We start from the raw sequence: 23,625 nt of genomic DNA on the forward strand, positions 1-23,625 counted from the left end.
AAATAGCGTCAATGACTTTATTTCCAAATTTTTGTTGACTTTATTTCGCTTTTGAAAAGGTAATAATGTCAATTGACTTTATTTCGCACCAGGGTGGGAAATAAAGTCAATTGACCTTATTTCCATTGACCTTATTACCTGTCACCGAGCGGTGCAAAACAAGCTATTTTCGACTACCTGGGAATTAGACAGAAAATGGGAAAAATAATTCGACAACTATGATTTCTATAGATTTTTGTACGGGCTATCCGATGGTACTATGCGTTTTCCAAAATTTTCCCATTTTCATGGTGAAAATTCTGAACGAAAATTTATTTGTAATTTTTCTCAATTATGGCAATTTTTCATATTGTTTTTAGTTATCTCAATCGGAAGATAAGGTCTTTTTACATTGAAATCATTAATAAAAAATTACTTTTTTTTTCGGGTTATAAAGCGTTTTAGAACGCGCTAAACAAGGTGCGACGTTTCGTCGCGTCATTTCGGCTCCGCTTGCTTGCACGAATTAAAACATCAATCTGTGATAGCAAATTTTAACAAAATTGTCATTTAAATTCGCTATATCTCAGTCGCTTGTGTATCGAGCGATTTGAAATTTTCACACAACAAACCACAAACTATTCCAAAGAATTTAAAATTAATAGTACTTATAAGTACTGAGTACAAACAAAACTACAGATTTTTAAACTTTTTTATGAGAATTGAGAGGCTGTTTTTTTTCAAATGCAAAAGTTGTTATAAAATTTGAAATTTTTTTTTGTCTTAAAACAGTATTGTAGATGACTATCTAAAAGCTTAAACAGACGGCAGCGGTTAATTCCCGAGTTGATCCGGATCAACGCTGCCGTCTGTTTATGCTTTAAGGATGTTTTTGCGAAAGTTTCAGATTTAAACATCAAGTAGTTGCAAATTTACAACAATATTATTATGTCCCGCACGGTTAGCAGATTATCGCGCTCTAAAAGGCTTTACAACGAAAAATAAAAAAGTCCCTTTTTTTATTAATGATTTATATGTAAAAAGACTTGATCTTTCGATTGAGATAACTAAAAAGATTATGAAAAATTACCATAATTGAGAAAAATTACAAATAAAATTTCTTTCAGAATTTTCACGATGAAAATGAGAAAATTTTGGAAAACGCATAGTACCATCGGATAGCTCGTAAATCTATAGAAATCATAGTTTTCGAATCATTTTTCCCTTTTGCTGTCTAATTCTCAGCTAGTCGAAGAGTAGCTTGTTTTGCACCGCTCAATAAAATTGTTGAATATAATTGTTATAATATAAATCATAAATTCATCGTTTTGTGATTTTTATTTTTTAGATCATTTTTTATCGTTATTTATGATTTTTACTTTTTCGATCATTTTTAATCGTTATTAAATAATTTTTATTTTTTCGATCATCTTCAATCGTTATATTAAGATCTTTATTTTTTCGATAAAAAATAACAGTTATTCTTAGTTTTTTTATAAGATATAAATCGATGGTTCCATGCGGAGAAGTGGAAAACTTTTGACTGCCATTCACCTGGTAGCGGCCAGAAGCGATTGTTGTGCGTACGGTTCAAATTGCAGCTCACAACGTCCGGATATTTATACCCACGTATCCCTTGGGTAGCAACCAAACACCCGTTTGGGAGCGAGCTAAAGTGAGAAGGCGTAAAACTTCGCGTGTCCTGGGTTTGGGTCCCTCCACGTTAAAACCCCACCCAATGAAAAAGAACAAACAGCCTCGGATGAGACCCCCTTTTTTTATGACGACCACGGCAAAGGGTATGCACCTGGAATATCCGGACCGTTAATGGGAAAGGTGCCTCTACCCGGCTGGTTGATGTCCTCGGGAAGACAAAGGCTGACATCACCGCCATCCAAGAAATACGAAGGACGGGGCAAGGAAAAGTAAGTGTGAAGCCTTGCCAAGTACTGGCGTTCACCCCGGTGGACGAACGTCTAGCCACAATCCGCATCAAAGCGAGATTCTACAGCATACATATGAGCGCTGGCCGCGACACGATGTTAAGATCGTGCTCGGCGATTTTAATGCCCAGGTGGGCAAGGAAGGAATCTTTGGCGTCACTGTCGGCGCCACGCCTCCACGAAACGTTCGATAACAGACTGAGGCTGATCGACTTCGCCGGGGCCCGAAACATGGTAATATGTAGTACTAGGTTCCAGCATAAGAGCAATCACCAAGCTACAGGGTTGTCTCCAGATCAAAAAACGAGAAACCAAATTGAACACGTTGTGATGGACGGAAGGCATGCTTCCAGCGTTTTAGACGTGCGAACACTCCGAGGGCCAAACATCGACTCGGACCACTGTCTTGTTGTAGCCAAGATACGCACCCGCCTCTGTGCAGCAAAAAATGTGCGCCCAACAATGCAAGGAAAGTTTAACGTCGAAAAGCTGCAATCACAACAGGCGGCCAATTTATTCGCCACTCGACTCACACAGCTGCTCTCTGAGAGCACTCGCCAACAATCCGACATAAGCGAGCAGTAGAACCACATTTCCCGATCATTGAGTACCGCCGCCGAAGAAGTAGTTGGATTTCAGCGAGCCCGAAAGAACAACTGGTACGATGAGGAATGTCAAGAAGCCGCAGAGAAAAAAGATGCCGCCTACAGGGCCACGCTGCGATCGGGCGCAACGCGAGCCATGTGGGACCGTTATAGGGANCCCTTATAGGGAACTGAAGAAGGAAGCGAGACGTATTTGCCGCAATAAGAAGAGAGAGGCCGAAATACGTGAGTGCGAAGAGCTTAAAATGCTACCCGACAGGAACAACGCCCGAAAATTTTACCAGAGTGGTCCAGAATGTACTTAAATTATAGGAATTTGGGGGGATAGATTCCCCCTTCGTCAGTGAAATGAAACTTTTTATTTTTGAATTAATAACACAATACTATTTTACCCTTCCGATGTATAATTTTTTTATTTCAGACTGATGACAAATTATCTTTTAATGAATATATAAAATTATCGGTTGGTGGATTATGTATTTGAATATTTGCGAAATACACTAGGCAATTTTGCTTAGCTCCCCACAGTGTTGGGAAATAAAATCGTTCCTTCAGTACGAAATCTATACAAAAACTGTCCTTTTCGACTGTAAATTGTATCGACTTCTTAATTTGCTCATATGCATGCATGCATACATAGATTCCCTTCAAGACCAATGATTTGATGGTATTCACGGGAAAGTTTATGTAGGTACATTTACATATTTTACACTTTTAACATAAATGTCAAGGCAGATATTTTAAAATACACTTCTTAACAAACACATTTTTTTTAAGTTATTATGAATGGATAAAAGAGACATCTTCTTTGAATTCAGTACTAAAACTTGACATTTCAAGTGCTTATGAAAACTTTATACATGTTAACTAGATTGGCCATTTATCTTAAAATTATATAATTTTAATTATTTGTTTATAAAAATCCAGTTTACACTTTAACAAAACACGTACAAATCCAAGGTTTAATCTTTGCGCAACATTAACAAAATCCACAAACTTTCGTAAAGCTTTTTAATTAGATTTCTTAGCAATACATATTTTGAGTATGCAGTTTTGTGCCCGATCAATTCAAATAAAGCGCAAGTTTAAAATACATAGCTGCGACTTATCGTTGATTTTTAATATATATATTTTTTTTTTTTTGATGAAGGCGTTGCTCATTTTCTTCATTACAAGAATCGTCGAACATACTTAGATAATATAGAAGAAAATTACCGACATCGGCAAGAATATGCCATACATCAACTGTAAATCACAGCTACTTTAAATTTGCACTTTATTAGACTAAAATTGAATGAGCTAAACAAACTGCAAAATATTAAGAGATAAAATTGAAATAGAAAGTTCTAAATTTTTACGAAAGTTTGTCGATTTTTTTTTTTAATGTTGTTCAAAGATTAAACTTATTTTCATTTAGTGTTTGTTAAGGAATAAACTATATTTTTATAAACAAATAATTCAAATTAAAATATAATATAATAAATAGTCAAATCTAGTCAATATGTGAGTTTCGTAAAATTATGATATTTAAGAACATTTCTTTCTTAATTAACGATGACACTGTTTCTATATGAAGCTGATTTCAACATTTTGTTTTAATAAAATTTAGTATCGAAAATATTCTTTCAAAACTTGCCTAGGAATGTGATATAACGGTTCGTTCAAAACCTTTTTTCAAAACATATAAAGGCAAAAACGAGAAGACGAAGATAAAAAGAGAATAAAAAAATTTCCCGCAGTGAATTTTAAGATTTTTAAAACGGTATAGTAATTTAATTTTTTAAATTTGAATAAAGCATGAATACCCCATAGAATAAACGAGTAGATAAAAAATAGATAACGGTAAAACTGGCACATACATAAATAAATGAAAGAACGCATTCAGGCGACGCCTCTAGCCATTGTGTGTCACAAATTTAAGTTATCGCTGGAAATGTTGGGGAAGATAATAAGAGCCGCAGAACTGAACCGCTCATGCACAATACTTTACAAGAGCGTACAATTGCTAGCGTATGCCGACGATATCGATATCATCGGTAAAAACAAGGGCTACGTCTGTTCTGCCTTCTCGGGATTGGATACAGAAGCAAAGCGAATGGGTTTGGTGGTGAACGAGGACAAAACGAAGTATCTCCTGTCATCACACGAACAGTCAGAGCATACGCGTCTAGGCACCCACGTCACTGTTGACAGTTACAAGTTTGCAAAAGTAGACGACTTCATTTATTTGGGAACCAGTATTAACACCAATAATAATGTCAGCCTTAAAATCCAACGGAGAATCACTCTTGCCAACAAATGCTACTTTGGACTGAGTAGCCAATTGAGAAGTAAAGTCCTCTCTCGTCGTACAAAGATCACACTCTATAAGTCACTCATCATGCCTGTGCTGGTGTATGGCGCGGAAGCNACTATGAGCTGTATGAACTTTACAACGATATAGACATAGTGCAGCGAATTAAAATTCAGCGGCTCCGCTAGCTTGGCAATGTCGTTCGAATGGACAGAAACGCTCCTGCTTTGAAAATATTCAACGCGGTCCGCGATGCTGGTAACAGAGGAAGGCCTCCTCTGCGTTGGAAAGACCATGTGGAGAAGGACTTGGCATCACTTGGCATCTCCAATTGGCGTCAGTTAGCACAGAACAGAAATGACTAGCGTGCTGTTTTGGACTCGGCCAAAATCGCTTAAGCTTAGGAGAAAAAAGAAAAGCTTCAAATTCAAATAAACAAATTAACTTTGACCCTTGGCCCAAAAAAAGGAATCAAATCGTTTTCTATTTTACATGTTGCTCGGACCGGGGTCGAACCCAGGTCTTCGGAGGGATAGCACGCACCTCCATCCACTCAGCCATCAGTAATTTTTTAATTTAGTTTTTTTCGACCAAAAATAATGATATTTGTATGATTATTTTTTTCGATTTGATTTTTATTACATTTTCGATGATTCATAAATCTTTAAAGGCCATACAAACGCTGATAATAATACTTTGAAAAACACGCCAGTTTGGCTTTCTAGTTTTTTGAATAATCATTATTCTTAAGTGATAGAAATAAAACGCAATAATTATTTTTCAGCGGAAAAATTCATTTTTACCTAAAGCTGCAAAATATTTCTGCATTCACACTATTGGGATACGATTCGCACCAAATGCCCATTGCCATTGTTATTTTGTAGCCTTATAACATATATATTCAACAACTTTTATTGAGCCTGCGGCTATAAAATAACAAAAACAAATGACTTAAGGACGAGCACACCTAAAAATTAAACATTCTAAAAATATATATATTAAGAAAAACTAACAAAACCAACAACCACATGATCAAGTTTAAATAGCACTGGAATAGCTGCGCTTGATTGTAGTTGACTTCACAAATGAAAAAGTGAAAAAAACAACAAGAATTTACAAGGTGAACTTAGCATGGATCGAATCCCACTGAAAGAAGTCTGATGAGGAAATATGGTGATTTCCGAAATAGCTATCACTTCTACCATTTTTTCAAATTATTGTTGCTTTTCCACAATAAATTTTCATTTAAAAAACGGCCTCGAGCTCAATATAAATTGTTGAATATAATTGTTATAAGGCCAAAAAAAAATAACAAAAACAAATAACTTAAGGACGAGCACACCTTAAGGTTAAAACATTCTAAAAATATAATTCTTAAGAAAAACTAACAAAACCAACAACCACATGATCAAGCTTAAATAGCACTGAAATAGCTGCGCTTGATTGTAGATGGATTCACAAATGAAAAAGTCGAAAAAAGCAAAAAGAATTTACAAGGCGAACTTAGCACGGTGCGTAGACAACTGGCTGAGTCAGCTGGGATCGTTGAATCGAATCCCACTGAAAGAACTCTGATGAGGAAATGTGGTGATTTCCGAAATAGCTATCACTTCTACCATTTTTTCAAAATAATTGTTGCTTTTCCAGAATAGTTTTTTTTAGTAAAAACGGCCTCAAGCTCAATAAATCCAGTAAAGAAATTGTTTTCCCTAATTCAGTTTTTTAATCTAATTGTATCAAAGGATGTCTAGTATGGCAAACAACATAAAAAAAATTAAACACAGTAAATTAACTTTTGCTCGGCTAACTGAGCACCAAATACTTATTATGGCCTTATTCATAAAATAATAGGTTTAAAGAGCTTTATAAAGTGACGTTTTCATAAAAATTTTCGATTTATAAAGCAATTTAATTCTTTATTTTTTATGAATTTGAGTGCTATTCTTTTATTTCAACTATACTATTAATCACTCACCTGGCGAAACCGTTTTTTCCAATACTCTAATCAAATGCAGAGCCACTTGCGCATTCATTTTTTAAATCTTATTGTAGTATATATTTCCAATGAACCTAAAAGAGGAGAGATCAAACATTACAATAGCGAATAATATGCAAAATTTAGGGATGCCAAGATACCCATGTAATAATTGTTTATTGTAAAAGCGAAAGAAATTTATAAGGACCAAATTACTGATTACGAAGGTATATTCAAGAAAGAAAGAAAACACTGCTGTTAGTTGCGGCTGCTGATAGCGAAAATACTGCTGTGACACTGCCGAATGACGATCGCGAACTGACTGCAAACCTCTGACACAGGACTGTGGTGGCCTAAGCAACCGGCCGCTGCTGTGACCGCTATCCTTTCTTACAATCGGCCATTCTGATCATTGTCATCTGCCTCAGATGGCAACAGCTCATGACCTTGTTGATGTTGCTGTTGGCCCCGCTACATCAGCCGCTTTACGCACATCGTAACGACCGTAGCGTGTCACCCTGTATGGGCCGAGGTACTCGCTGCTCAGATTTTTGCCTGCGACGAACTGCGAGCGCTTGATTGCAACGAGATCTCCAACTGCGTAAATTTGGTCCGCTTTGCGCTTTTTGTCGAAGTTTGTTTAATGTCTGCTGTGCTTTAACAATTCGGTTGCAAGCATCGTCCCGCACAGTCGAAGCCATTAGTCGCTTCTTCTTCTAAAAGTTCTCGAATAGTATCGTCGATTGTGTTTCGCATCTCAACATGATGCGAAACGGTGAGTACTTCGCAAAGTGGTTGGGATAGCAGATCTAGCTGGACAAAAGTCAAAATTTGTTTGTTTTTAAAATACTTAATGGTACTTGGAATACATTCCTGACAATACATTCAAATAGAAATTGCATTTTTTAAAGCATTAAACATATGGAAACGAAAAAAAGGTAAGACAACGCCGTCTATTTGAGAACTTTATTTTAGAAACTGAAGTTTTACTTAAAAGATTGCACTCACAAATATTTGCATAATTGCAAATCGACTTTATAAACCATAAATTACACTTATTCCGCTATAGATTCAGAGGTCATAACGCAATTTATGTCCACATTGGTATAAGCAAATTTATACTGAAAAATCGTCGTTTTGATTAATAAAAAAAAAAATTAAAGAGTAGGAAAAGTAAATGCCGCCGAAGGCCGTTATAACGTCCACTTGCATATTATTCATTACAACTTCGCAAATGCAGAGGGTAAGTTCGATAACCAAGTCTAGCCAATTGGCTTAGATATTTACATTTTAGTGACGGTATGTCGAGAAAGAACACTACTTGAGAGTTGTCAAAACTTTGGTTATGTAAGAGTTAAAAAAACAGTAACTCGCGAATTTTCTGCTTTCTGATATTAAAAAATTATACAACAGGCATGCAAATCTTTAAGCGCTGTTATAAAAATTGTTTCTGAAATTTATTTGTGTTTCTTGCTACGTTCTTAAGTTTTAGTCTTTAACGAAACCCATATCAACCCAAGTTTCAAACTTTCGCAAAAATTTCGATGTTTTTAATTAGGTTTCTTAGAAAGATATGCATACTCAATATCTTTCTAAGAAATCTATCGAAATTTTTTAGAAAGTTTGTTAAGTTTTTTTTTCAAATATTGCACAAATTTCGAAACCTGGATTTACACAATTTCTTTGATAACGAACAAACTACATTTTTATGAAAAAGGTAATTAAGATTAAATAATAGTAAAATAAATAGTCAAAACTTGTCAATATGTGGGTGTCGCATAGTTATGATACGGACTATTTTTATTAGAGAATTAGCAGTTCTATTAAATTATTTTAAAATGAATGAAAATTAAAAATGTGTAATCGTTTTAGTTATAGTCTGTGAACAAAACATTTTCATATGTGAAGAGTTAGAACTTTTTTAAATATTTCGTTTGCCATGTTGGATCCGCCATTTTGAATTTTTGATGAGTGACTTTAGATTCGGAATCAGCGACCCAGAAAACCCTCAGATACCCAGTTTCATAGAAATCTATTGATTCTCTAAATTTTTCGCCTGCCATATTGAATCCGCCATTTTGAATTTTCGGTAAATGACTTTAGATTCGTAATCAGCGACCCAGAAAACCCTCAGATACCCAGTTTCATAGAAATTTCTGATTTATTTTAATTTTCGTCCGCCATATTGCATCCGCCAATTTGAATTTTTGATAAGTGACTTCAGATTCGTCATCAGCGACCCAAAAATCTCCTAGATAAGAAGTTGTGTAAAAATCCATCAAAGAGTATTTGTTTAAATAGTTTCGTCCAGCTAGATTTGCTATCCGAACCACTGTGCTTCGTTGAGCTGTGAGTACAAGAATTTATGGCTTTTTGCACGCTAGGGACATACTTGTACCAGCTGTAAGTATTTGTTGTAGATACCCTGCAGCAAATCAAACTGGTTCAGAACTTGCGCTGAGCTAGCCTGAAAAGGGACGGTACTGGTTCTTCATCTATCCCAAATCAATGCCTTCAACTGTCTTTTGGCGATGTCCTACGAAGTGCAAATTGTCGCCCCCTGCAGAACTTTTGAACTTATTCTGAGCTGACTCTGGCTTAGATAGTTCTGACACAGTTCATATAACAACAGTTTCTAGATAGTTCAAAACGGGTCATCTCCGGGCTAGAACAAATGTGGTTAGTTTTGAGCTGGTTCTAAGAAGTTAGTATAGAGCCTTTTCTTTAAATAAGCACGCATACAATTTTGTAAATAAAAAATACTTCATTTTATGTTTAAATAACTATTTGTTTTGCACTAATTTACTTTTTGAGGCGAATTGTGCTTTAAAATTAGGAATATAAAGTGTCAGTTATTCCTTCATTTTCTAAAACCGTTATTCTTAAAAATAATTTATATTTGTTACGTATAACGGGCATTTCCGTGTTACTTATAATTAAAAATCTAAACTAAGTCGTGTGAAAAATGAGAAAACGGTGATATATTGAATGCTTACTTGTCACGTTAAATTGTATTAAATGTATTGAAATGTAATACATAGACTCTGCGGCGTCTAATAAGAATACTTAGAATTTTGAATATTCACAATGGTTTCCATGCGAAATAGTTTTTGTAAATTTTTTTTATTTAAGGATGTTTAAAACATAAACATATAAATTCACGTTTCTAACTGTGTTGGAAATTTAGTAGAATTCTAGAAACTGTTATAAAAACTTCAATATTTTAAATCGGAGTTATAAGTATGCAGTTCTATAGCCCATTAAATTTCAGTATAATTTATCTTTTTACGCACGCTCTTGAAGGTATTCTCCTATTTAAATATTTTCGTTTAAGATGTAAGATTACACGTTACTACACTAATTTGATGGGCTACAAAACAGAATACTCGAAATATTTATAAAAAAAATCTCCGATTAAAAAGTTTCAAATTTGAAGACAGTTTTTAGAGTTCTATCAAGTTTGCAGCATAGTTAGGAATTTGAGTTTAAATGATTTATGGAATATGAAACATAGTACTTAAATAAAAACTTAACGAAAAAATTTAAAATGAAAAACATTGGAAATTAAAAAAAATCACTGCATAACTACACATTTCGGGTGCTCAGTGATATATTTACGTATGTACAGTATCGGTCATATCAATAGCACCCCCATTTCAAAATGAGAATGTTTTTCACTTTAGGTTATTTTTTGTAAATCTGATTAAAAGATCAAAAATTTTGATGAAAAATCATTAAATTTAACTTTGTTTTGTATAGTTTTAAAACACGGTTTATATTATTTAGTTTCAAGCATAATCATTTTCTTTATAAAATAATAACAAACAAATTTTAACTCTCAATATATTGTGTTAAGAGTAGCTTAACTAAATTTTATGGTTATATTTTGCATTCAATTTTATACTTATTGTAAGAGTATATAGTATACCTGCCCTAAGCATTAAGTTATTGTGCAAAATACGTGCAAAATATTATAACATGTGCACGTAGCGGTACTTTGGGCGTCCGTTTTCCCAGATGTAACGGAAGCATCGATGCAGCGAGTAGCGGTTCGAGTAACGACGCGGCGTCCGGCTGCAATAATGGTAGTTTCAAATCGACGCAATTAAAAGTAGAGTTATTGCGTAAAGAGATTCAACTCCTAAACTTACAAAATGCCCTGTTCGGAAAAGAGGTTTCAATGGCAGTAAGTGTGGAAAAGGCGAGCAATGAAGCCCCGTTCGAAACTTTAAAGTGATTATACCAACGCCCAATAGCGACGATGGTGCGAGCAAAGGAAAAGATGCGAGCAACGACCGTGAGACGGGAAACTACAATGCTGATAACGACAACTTTGCTTATGGTGGTAACGGCGATGGTGTGCAGCCGTATGAGTTACCCCAAGAAAACTACGATGCTCTTTGCGTGCAAAGTAGATTTCGTCCCCTGGTAACAAAACATGAAATAGTTTGCGTTCGAGGAATGCATACAGCTGGAGCGACAATTTTTTCAAGTGAGAGCGATAAAGTTAAACTTTTGGAGAAACTGATCCTGCTCATAAAATTAGAGTTGGAACTCGAAAAGGAAAAGGCTGGAGTAACGGTTACAATATACATTTCGAAGCCAGAAGTCCCGTTCCAGACGATGAAAAAGTTGGTGGCTAACAGCAGTAGGGCAAGAATTTATGGCAGCGCAGACAACAGCTATGGCGCAAACAACGACATCGACGAAGACAAAAGCAGAGGCTTAAACAACGACAGCGACACAAACAGCAGCGACGCAAACAACGGCAGCAGCACAATCAAAAGTGGCGAACACAACAGCAACGGTGCCAACAACAGTGCGAACCCCAATGGTGATGAGCCCCGAGCAGGCAACAACATATGCGTGCAAACACAAATATTTGATGGAAGCGGGTGTAGTAAAGACGCAGAATGCTACCCAACTTCCATATGTTTGTCCTATGAAGAAGCAAATATGAAGATGCATCTTTTGGAAAAAGAGATGGAGTTCCTGAGATTAAGGCTACAACTAAAAATTCAAAACGCAGTCGTAGCAGTAGTGGCAGACCATACAAAGCCCGAAGTGCCCTGTGAAACGATAAAAGAGCTGATGGTTGATTACGGTGGAGGTAATATGGCGGCCTCAGCTAACACACTATCAACATACATGGCAAAGATGTTCACAGTCAGAGACAACATTCCAAACCGAAGGAAGTATACACACAGCGTAGAATCATGACGGCCGAATTGTAAGAGTATATAGTATACCTGCCCTAAGCATTAAGTTAAGTTATTGATAACTAGGCATAAGGTGATTTGTGTCTATACCATTAGTGACAGAGAAATGGGTCTAGCCCTCAAGGCTTGACCGCCCAGGACACCATCTTGTAAATAGTTGGTGGAATAAAAAAACATTCGATATTTGATAGCGGACGGACGTGTTTTAATAACCACTTAACCTTCTGAATATTTCAGTATGTACATATATATGTATAAAAATGACATTTATGTTACCAATAACGACTTTTGTGGAAATATTTTAGCAGTTGCTCCATAAACTATGTAGAGAATTACATATTAAATAAACGAAAACAGTTTGCTTTTAGTTTTAGGGACTAAAAAAATGGAAAAATATAGATAGCATCTTTTGTCAGCTTTCACATGACCAGGATAAGTAACATAGATGACTGCGCAACTATCAACATATGAGTTTCAACCGTCCAGCTCTGCATCCCTTTTGCAGTAGTTCAAAGACAGTTCTGAAACTTGTAAGGCGGAACTAGCGCTTTGCCAGACTGTCTCTAAATTTTGCTGCAGGGTAGCTTTGCGATCACGGATAAAACCGTCCGATTCACGCGCTCTATCTGCCCATTTCCTCTAGGTACCACGGTTGCCGTTTTGGTCCAAATGGACAAAGTTTGGTCCATTTCTTTTCGTGTGGTCCATTGGTCCAATTCTTTTTAAAATGGTCCATTTCACAAGCCTTTGGTTAGGTTATTATCACCCTTTCACTTCATGCAATAGTTTCGCGCTTTAAATTTTTTCTATTAAAAGTGACGATACGGCCATCGTCAGCCATGTTACTGATGCGTTGACGATCGTCGACGATGGCGATGACGATATTCAGCATAGGGCCGATTGGCAACAAGAATGATAGAATACTACTACTGTCTCTCTACATCGTGGATTGGCAACACCTGCTAAAAGTTTGAATTCGCCTTGCCACTGATTTCAAATATGGCATGGCTAATCATCTGTCAAAGCACGCTTCAAAATATCGCGGTTTCTTGGTAATTTCAATTACTCGGTGACCAATATTAAAGTGGTTGGCAAAAATATGGAAAGGTAGCAAAACTTTAATCATAGCATTTAGCACATGAAAATAATATTCGATTTCAATCGAAAAGATATTAAACATCTTCAAATTATTACACCACATAAAGTTCCTTTTCATACTGATGTATCAATTTTGCCGCTACTCGACCAATTTCCTGCATTGGTAAATGATGCAGACATAGTTCAATTTAAATTTCGCAAATTGAGGCTGAGATAAGGTAACTTCAAAAACTGTACCAATATAGAATGTTTTTGGGATCAAGTAAGCTTGATTAAAAATGGATTGGGTGAAGCGGCCTTTGGAGAATTGTGTGATTTCGTTCATAATGTTTTTAGTCTACGTATCAGTTACTCAGCAGCTGAGCGCAATTTTTTTGATTTAGCATTAAACGAAATTAAAACACAAATTATAATTTAAAACTTTAAATAATATAATGTTAATAATATACAATTATAATGCCCTTTGGATGCAATATAACAAAAAAAAATCGTTATAAGAACTAAATTGGCATATTTTCTTGATAAAGAGAAATAAACTCCACTCAATTTCCCGATGCAATAAAAATTGGTCAATTTTTTACCATTTGGTCAATTTTTTGGTCCGAAAAATATATTGGAAATGGCAACCGTGCTTGGCACTCCAGTCGTCGTTAAAAGGTGAGTTATGTTATTTTTCTCAACAAATTCAGCAAACGCGTTGGACGTGAATGCTGGCCCTCTGTCGGTGATGATGCGGTACGCCGCGCCAAAAGTATTTGCCCACTCCACCCCATTCATTAAGTTCACAGATAACTTGTCTTGCTATGACTATCGGAGGGCTTCTCTAAATCCTCGGAGATAATTACACTGTGTTTTTGATGTTTTATATTTGTTTTGAAGTGTGATTCTAGCATGTGGCAAATAGTGTGCACACCGTGCCCTAATGTATAAGCGTGTTGAATATAGTCTCTTAGTGATGATCTTGTCTAACATTTTTGACAACACTGGTAATAGTGATATAGGGCGATACCCTTCATTGGAGTTCTGGTTTTTACCTGCTTTAGGTATTGGTACAAGGACCCCATGCCTCCAGTAATGAGGGTATACTCCAGTTTTGAGTATAAGACTGTAGAATTTAAACAGCCTATGTTTTAGAGAGGATGATAAGTTGTTTACATTGTACGTGATTTTGTCGTGTCCAGGAGTTGTTCCTTTGACGCTTTTCAAAGTCATGTTCAGTTCTAGAAGTGTTACTTCGTCCAAAGTTTTACAGGTGTTAGTGTTAGTGTTCCAGTTTAAACCGCTCTTTCCCTTGAACTTGTTCCGTGCTTAGACGCTTGCTTGATCCTATCTCACTCCAAAGAACTCCGAAATTGTTTGCTATTGATATCGGATCGGATATTGCTTTTCCATTCTCAAAGATTGGAGGAAAGTTGGGAGAACTTCTTTTCACCTTACACCATAACGATTTTATGTCTAAACCTGGACTTAGGTAGTTAAGAAAAGTTCTCCACGATTCTTGTTGTGCATACTCGCAAGCTCTTCTAACCTGAGCGCTCGCCTTTTTGTAATTTAGGATTCGTGTAAAATTTCTCACTTCTTTAAACTTCTTCCAGGCCTTGTTTTTATTGTGTATTAAGCTGCTTATTTCAGCGTTGAACCAGACTGGCGGGTTTTTTTTTGTTTTGGCTGTTTGGTTGTTGGCATGGACTCGTTTGCAGATTTGCGTATTATCTTCTTTATTTGGGCTGCCTCCTTGTTTACGTTAGTTGATTTTTCGATCTGCTGATGCGTGTTTCAGCTTTTTGTTTGAAAAGATCCCAGTTTGTTTTGCTTTCTTTATATTTTCCCGCGAATTTTGCCTGTCTTGGAACCGTGTTGTGAAAGACGATTGGAAAATCATCGCTTGCAATGGCCTCCGGAATTCAATTCCACGTTAAAGTTGCTGCCAGATCAGCACTCGCCATCGTTACGTCTACTGATGTCAATGTATTTCTTGTTTTGAGCAGTGTAGGTGATCCGTCATTTAATATGGCCAGATTTATTTACTTATTTTTTTTTTATTTTTTAGTCTGTTAGACTTATATTACAAAAAAGATTTAACATTCTTAGAATTAGATTTAGATTTAAAATTTAGGCCCCTATTATGCATTGCGTTCGATCTTCGACTATGGTCGAAAGTGCTGATTGAACGAATTTTCATTTTATTGCGATATTGTGAATTTCGCTCGTTTAGGTTGTTCACAATACTACATTTTCACCACTGAGAAGCTTTGTTTAGAAATCGAGCAAACTAAATAGTGTGCTTATACATATGTACATTAGACTGCATCACTCCCCATACAAAAAAATCGGTACTTTTTTCCAATGGAATTATAAAATCTATTATATTTTAAGACGTCCAACAAAATACTTCGGAAAAATATTAAGATTTAAGTGACCTGGACCGATTTGAAAATACCTCCAAAAATTGAGTTTTTTATGAATAAAAATAGTTTCTTTAAGGTTTTTTTTTTGACAAAATCCCTTCAAATGACAAAAAAGTTTAGGCTTCAAAAATTTGCATAAAAATATTTTAAAACATTTAAAAAAAAATTTTGAACGGAAACGTAGTGGTGAGATTTTTGATGCTGTTTTTTAACTTTTTTCAAAGATTGGTATAAGAAAAAGTTGAATAACTGAACCCAAACTCTTCCGATTTAGACTTAAGAGGTGTCATTGGAAAGGCATTTTCTCACCCTTTTTCACCCTTTTCGTTGCTAATAAACTCATTCAAAGGATGAAAGAGAAAGGTAGGATGAACGAACGTCATTCAAAGTTGAATTAAGATGTGTTGGTATTTGAAAAAACAAAAATTGGGGTACGAATGACTTTTTAACCGACTTCCAAAAAAGGAGGAGGTTATCATTTCGTCGGAATATTTTTTTTTAATGTATGTTACCGCATAACTTCATATATGTTTTTTTTTTGCTAAAAATTACTTGTCTTTGGACAGAAATAAAAACGGTGCGAAAATATCTTTCTACTGAGATCCCATGAGTCTAAGTCAGAATAGTTTTGGCCCAGTTATTCAAGTTTTTCGTAAATCAATCTGTAAAAACAGTAGAAAAAACAGCATTAAAAATCTCATTCTTACGATTGCGTTGAAAATATTTTTAAATATTTTTCTGCAGGTTTTTTAAGCTTAATCTAATTTGTCATCTAAGGGGACTTTTTTCAAAAAGTTCTTTAAGAAACTATTTTTATTCATAAAAAACTCCATTTTTGGAGGTATTTTAAATCGGTCCAGCTCGCTTAAATCTTAATATTTTTCCCAAATATTTTGGTGGACGTCTTAAAATATAACAAATTTTGTAATCCCGGCGGAAAAACCGCAACTGTTTTTGGTGATGCAGTCTAATGTACATATGTAAATTTGTGCAAATTAAAATGAAATAAAAAAGAAGGCGAGTTTATAAAAACGTGGTAAAAATTTGTATAACGGGCTTCTGGTTGAACGATTCGTCAGAGGATGAGAGCTTAGAAAACTGGCCAGGAGCAGAAAACGTTTAAGAGAGTTTAAGTGCAGTCTTTCGAATATTTTGACATACAATATATTTAAGAAATTTTGTGATCCAAATATATTTAAAATATATTAAAACTTTAAACAGCTCTATGATTTTGTTCTCAGAGATCGTGCCAACAGTGTTGGTATTTTCTTTCATAAGTAAAACCAGCCTTTCGCGCTTGTGTTTAGTATTCACGACGTTAGAACTGCATGAAATTAATAAAAATTGTTTAAAATTAGTGTCTAGCAGCCAAAAAGTAAGAAAACAAAAGCAAAATCATACCTTTTTCCCAATTTTCTAACTCTTCGCTACACCAACGAAAGCAAAATTCTGCTCGACAGAAAATTCNTAAGGTTTTTTTTTTGACAAAATCCCTTCAAATGACAAAAAAGTTTAGGCTTCAAAAATTTGCATAAAAATATTTTAAAACATTTAAAAAAAAATTTTGAACGGAAACGTAGTGGTGAGATTTTTGATGCTGTTTTTTAACTTTTTTCAAAGATTGGTATAAGAAAAAGTTGAATAACTGAACCCAAACTCTTCCGATTTAGACTTAAGAGGTGTCATTGGAAAGGCATTTTCTCACCCTTTTTCACCCTTTTCGNTCTTAAATATTAAATATTAAACATGATATGCTCTACGGAAATTTTTAAATAACATTATTTCTTCACTGAAATTATTTTATATCAATATAAAAGCATGCCATGTTATTTGGGCGGCTGGAAAGGCCGAGTTTCCAATCCGCCCTATACTTTTTGGGTTTCTCCATATCTTGATATCTCATGGGTAGTCGAAAAGGCCGAGTTTCCGATCCACACAGTCGCGCTTTCGTGACGGTTGGAATACTAGGCCTTAGTTTCCAATGCGCTCATTNGTTTTTGGTGATGCAGTCTAATGTACATATGTAAATTTGTGCAAATTAAAATGAAATAAAAAAGAAGGCGAGTTTATAAAAACGTGGTAAAAATTTGTATAACGGGCTTCTGGTTGAACGATTCGTCAGAGGATGAGAGCTTAGAAAACTGGCCAGGAGCAGAAAACGTTTAAGAGAGTTTAAGTGCAGTCTTTCGAATATTTTGACATACAATATATTTAAGAAATTTTGTGATCCAAATATATTTAAAATATATTAAAACTTTAAACAGCTCTATGATTTTGTTCTCAGAGATCGTGCCAACAGTGTTGGTATTTTCTTTCATAAGTAAAACCAGCCTTTCGCGCTTGTGTTTAGTATTCACGACGTTAGAACTGCATGAAATTAATAAAAATTGTTTAAAATTAGTGTCTAGCAGCCAAAAAGTAAGAAAACAAAAGCAAAATCATACCTTTTTCCCAATTTTCTAACTCTTCGCTACACCAACGAAAGCAAAATTCTGCTCGACAGAAAATTCGATACTCAACGAAAATTTCGACACGCTCATAATACGAATTTCACTTTCGATCTTCGATAGCCAGCGAAGATCGAAAATCGAATGCAACTCATAATAAGGGTCTTAAATATTAAATATTAAACATGATATGCTCTACGGAAATTTTTAAATAACATTATTTCTTCACTGAAATTATTTTATATCAATATAAAAGCATGCCATGTTATTTGGGCGGCTGGAAAGGCCGAGTTTCCAATCCGCCCTATACTTTTTGGGTTTCTCCATATCTTGATATCTCATGGGTAGTCGAAAAGGCCGAGTTTCCGATCCACACAGTCGCGCTTTCGTGACGGTTGGAATACTAGGCCTTAGTTTCCAATGCGCTCATTTATTGTTTAGTAAGGTTTTTAATGTACTCTAAGTAGTCGGAAAGGCCGAGTTTCCGATCCACCTAGTCTCGATATCTTGGTGGTTGGAAATGCCTAGTTTCCAATCCACGCTATTGTTATACATCACTATCGTATAGGCTACGTTCTACAATGGTCATATACATAGCAGCCGCTTGAAAAGAGTGATAGTATCACAATTTTTTATAGTCTCTGGTTTTTCATTAAAGCACTTTAAACCTTTATAAAAAATATTTTTTTGTCCACTTCCGTTCTATACTTCGCGAGTCTCAAGCTGTTATTCTCTCTTAACAAATATGTATGATAATCGGGCAGGTTTCCCTTCTTAATATTAAAACTTAATCTTAAAACATTTCAAAATTTTGAAGTTACAATTTTTGAAGCATTCAGTCTGTTTTTTTTTTATCATATCCGAAAGCTGTTCATTCTCATGCTTAAAGCTTATTCTATATACCGTGAACTTTGGCTTGGCTACGTTTGGGATTTTTATTTCATATTTATCACTCATTTTATTCTCTATTGCCTTTTTGATTTTTTCACTCCCAACTTTTCCTACCCTGTACACTATTAATTTTCAAGCCCGACGGGTCAACATTTTTGTTCAAGTCTTTCTTTGTTTTTCCCACTTCCTGCTTCTCTTTTGGTTGTAGAACTAATGGCTTCTCTTTATTTACTTTCGGCGGTCTATTATCTTTCGCAATGTTACCTTTAAAGAGATCCGCGTAAGTGGCTTTCTCCCGCTGACCTGCCAACGCGTCAGCAGTCTCCGATTTCTTGATCTCTTCACAAATTTTTTTGTTCTCCTTTTCATTGCCCACTATGACTTCGCAAAGATCATGGCTTTGCTTTTTTACGCCGTCACCTATTGACTTAATTTGGTTCACTTCGAGAGTACTCGTCTCACAGGTTTCTTGTACTCTTTGCATTGCATCAATGCGGTCCCCAAATTTTTTCTCTATTGATTGCAAGAGAAGTTTAAGCTCTTTCACTAGCATTTTTTGCGTCTCCTGGGGCCTATTTCATAAAGCGACAGTGACATTTTTGTAACGAAAGGCATTTTCCGTAATGTCAGTGACAATTCGACAGTTTGGTGGGTGTTTCGTTTCAAAAAAAAACAATTGTCACCACGTCTTAGATTCCATTGAAAAAGTGACAAATTGTCATTGTCGGAGTTTAAAATTGTTGTTGACAAAATTGTCGCCAGTCATATGAAATTTATATGTAATTCATCTATACTATATCTATATCTATACTATATATAAAATTAAAACCCAAAAAACGTGAGAGCAAAACAGCCGATGTACTGGGTCGATTTCTATGATTCAAGTTTTAAAATGGCATATTTCTACCACAATAGGACACAGAGGTATTTTTAAAATGAAATTTTAATAATAAGTATGTTTATTTAAGGTTTTAAGTTGATCAACAATACCACGCATTGCTAGACCGTTTGCCTTTCATGCGTTTGTGTTTAGAGAGCATCAACAAACCACATACATATTTCTCTCTATTTTCTTCTCTTTTTATACTCAGCTAGCACAGCGCAAAAATAAAAAAAAGAACCTTTGGCAGCTCCAGGCATGCGCAAAAAGCGAAATTTATGTACAAAGCGAAAATAATGTTCATATGTGCAAGCAGCGCTGCGTTCAAAACAAACAAACATTGTACATCGTGTATTTCGGCACATCGGCACATGCTCACTGTAAGCTTCTTGGTGTGGCTTTTCCTTGATTTCATAAAGATGAAGTTCGTGAAAAAAAGCGGCCGCTGCGCAGCAGAAACGTACTTTTACATGGCTGCAGTAGCACGCAGAATAAATAACAAAGAAATGTCTGTTTCGCTTCATGCGAATTCTGCACCAAACAAAACTCAACAATCAGCCCTATTCTGCATTTCGACTCGAATCGAAATTTCTCCTTTTGGCAACTTTGGTATTCTGCGTTCCGTTTCCTTTCGATCAATCTTCGAAACTTACGATTATACCTATTCTACATTTCGATCGGAGTTCGGTTTTTCTAAGTTGCAAATTTGTTGACGGAGAACATTTCGATTGTTATTTTCGTGGGTTTAAATAACAGAATTGTATACAAAAATTAAGTAAAATATACTGTGCATGATTGTAAGTCATCATAAATGAATTTTCTTGATTTCTGTGTTTTCGCAGCGGTAATACGGGCAATACGAAAAATTGGCTCAAATATTAGCAACCAAAAGGGATATTGCGCGAGGTTTTCATAGAGGAAGCACAGGCGTTTTTGTTTTCATTATCTATAAATAAGACTGTGAAATGCACTGAATACAATTTATTCTTTGTATATAAAATTAATAGAAGTATGTACATACATACATAAAATGTGAAGTTGCATAAAAAAGATGCTTTTATTATTGCACTCGTTTTTACTAACTTTTTTAAAAGAGGTGCGTATGTTGTCGAATTCGAATTTGCTATGGAGCTTTGTTCTTCCCCTCCTCCTGACGGCTTTCAAAATGGAATTCATTTGCGTTCAAATATTCCACTCTATAGTAAATGTAAATGTTGTGGAGTGCGCAAACAACGTTTATAATTTCACTGGCTTTGAGCGATGAGTAATACAGTTCATGATGAATTTATGACTCCTCACTCATCTGAGAAAGATCAAACATTTCCCTAAATCTCGGCCTTTCAATTTCCGCATCAGCAATCTGGGACTCGTTCTCCCCTTCAAGCAATAACGCCGCGGCTATGGATTTCATTTTTATAATTATGTTTCCACTTAAATAAAGCACAAACGAAATTTTATTTTTAAATTACAATGATGCTAGATATATTAAGTTATTTCAAAATATTTACAAACTTTAACTTCATAAGCTGCTATAGTTTGATGGCAAATATTTCTTTTGTTTTGTTTCGATTTCACACATTCCTAGGCAAGCAGCTGATTTCGAAAGATGTTTTCTCTCTTCCTCTTCCTCTTTCGATTCGATCGTAACGCAGAATACCTAAGTTCGATTCTTGCGGAGCGGAATGCGGGAACGTAATCGAAATGCAGAATAGGGCTGAATGTTAGTTCAACAAATCAACATTCAATCAATTGAGTTAGACTTGAATACATGCATACATATGTACATAACAATGTTGAAATTAGAATTGATATGGTAAAGTAATGTAGCCCTGTTTTTTTATGGGAATCCTGCCTCTGTCTAGCCGAATTCCATTTTTTAAAATGCTGTAGTGGCATGCACAAACAACTGCAAATTAATGATGTACATATGTATGTCTACTTGTTGGGCTTCATATGAATTCAGCACACTGTTTTCGCGAACTTGATAAATTAGCAAGTGTGTTAAAGGCTGAGTTTTTTGGCTTATACAAAGTGGAATTTCTTTACTAAATATAAAAAAAATCTTTAAAATAACAGAATAGTGCGAAGTGTTTAAAAATGCCTAAAGCTAAAAGAAATTTGTCAAGGCAAACGAGAGCCGCAAGGGCAAGGGCCCGTAATCGGAGAATAGTAGCGGTGGCGCGAATAGAAACGATGCCTGCAATCGGAATTAGATCTGCGTTTATTTATCGACCTCAAGTCAATTACACCGCTCCACAAAAAAATATAAATAACTTCTTCCTGCTACCGGACCATTATTTTTATATGTTTTTTTGATTACTGAATCAAAATTCGACGTCCATTCAACCCCGTCAAGATTTTTTCAACCCTGTCACCCCACTCCCGGAAAAACCAATAAAAGGCTATGAAAAACCTTGACGTGATGGGGTTGAATGGACGTCGGATTTTGATTCAGTCATCAAAAAAACATATAAAAAAATGGTCTGGTAACAGGATATTTTTTTTTGCGAGCTGTGTTATATAGGTGATTTTTACAATAAAAGTCTATCTACACATATCAGTTCCATACCTACAAGTGTCAGTGAAAAATATAATATCGTTGCCCCAGTCCCAAATAGAGTTGTACAGACCGTCCGGCACAGTGCCGTTTTTTACCGTCAGTGCTGCTTCAGTGTTCGTTCCGCATTTTTTTTATACACTCTAAAAACTGCATGTAAAACTGCTACTGAAAAGTGTTTTTTTTCAAATAAAATCTGTGTAAGTGTAAGTATACGCATAAGATCATATATGTAATACTTCTATATTGCTAGTAGATTCAAAACACATTCCCCAACATCAGAGTCATCGTAAAGTTCCATAAGTAAAGTAACTCTTCTTCTTATCGTTTTGCCTGGCAGGCTGTAGGTGTGTGTTTGGCAGGCTGTAGGTGTATTTTTGGTTAGTGTATTGGTGTTTTTGGTTTCAGTGTGTTAGTGTATTTTGAATAAATTGTAATAGAAATAAAAGAAATTGTAATAGAAATGAAAGAAATTGTAAAANTCTCAGCTGTAGGCATTTTTTGGCAATCAGCTGATAGTGTTTTTACTTATGAAACTGTACGATGATCAGAGTACAGAAATATTGAAAAAAGAAAGAGAGATCCGATAAGACAATGTACTCAAAATGACAATTAAACTTTTCAAAATTCAGGAGCGGTTTCACAAATTTTTATTTAAAAACAACTCTTATGAAAAATTAACAAAAAATAAAATTTTTGTAAATCTATGAGAAGCGCTGCGGTCGTTGGTGGTGGCAGAGGACAAAAATACCAGTTAGAGAAGGAGTTGGCATCAGTTGGCATTTCCAATTGGCGTTAATCAGCATAGAGAGGGAATCGAATAACGTGCTTTCTTGGATTCGGCCAACATATAAAATACCACACCGCCTTATGTGTAAATAAGTTTTGTCTTTGTTACGAAAAGATCTTCTATCTTCCAATTTTTCAGATTTCCAAATAACGAGAAGCATCGGAGAAATTCGTCATACCGAGTCTTAACCGCTAAAATAATGTATATATATATATTTTTTTTTTTATTTACTTTTTGATGCAGGTGCTCTAAGAGGCATTTATGCGTGAAAATTAAAATTTGAAAAAAGTTGTCTTACTTCATTTTAGCGGCTAGGGCTCGATATACATTTCAGCGTGAAGGAAACATGAGACCGTCAAATTTGTGTTTGTAATATTTTTATTGAGCTTTGTACCACGATTGTTTATTAGGAAAAATTGGAAAAGCAACAAAGTCTAAGCNTGCAGCTGATTTGCCGCTATTTAAACTCGACAGCGTGGTTGTTGTTGTCAATTCTATACATCCATTTGCTTATTTGCTTTTTTGTATAGTTTCAGGCAG

General features: G+C 35.3%; 1 protein-coding gene across 1 annotated transcript in view; it reads right to left on the reverse strand.

Moving 5' to 3' along the window:
- Nucleotides 1-23,625, reverse strand: part of LOC108358268 (importin subunit beta-like) — a 169,307-nt gene that overhangs the window by 88,335 nt on the left and 57,347 nt on the right. Inside the window, exon 2 of the mRNA XM_017609490.1 lies at nucleotides 6,796-6,890. Coding sequence (XP_017464979.1) covers nucleotides 6,796-6,853 — 58 coding nt within the window. The 5' untranslated portion in view covers nucleotides 6,854-6,890. The remainder of the gene's footprint in view (nucleotides 1-6,795; nucleotides 6,891-23,625) is intronic.

Source organism: Rhagoletis zephyria, unplaced genomic scaffold (assembly GCF_001687245.7).
Source record: "Rhagoletis zephyria isolate East Lansing unplaced genomic scaffold, Rhagoletis_zephyria_1.1 Rzeph_scaffold_00230, whole genome shotgun sequence".
NCBI lineage: Eukaryota > Metazoa > Arthropoda > Insecta > Diptera > Tephritidae > Rhagoletis > Rhagoletis zephyria.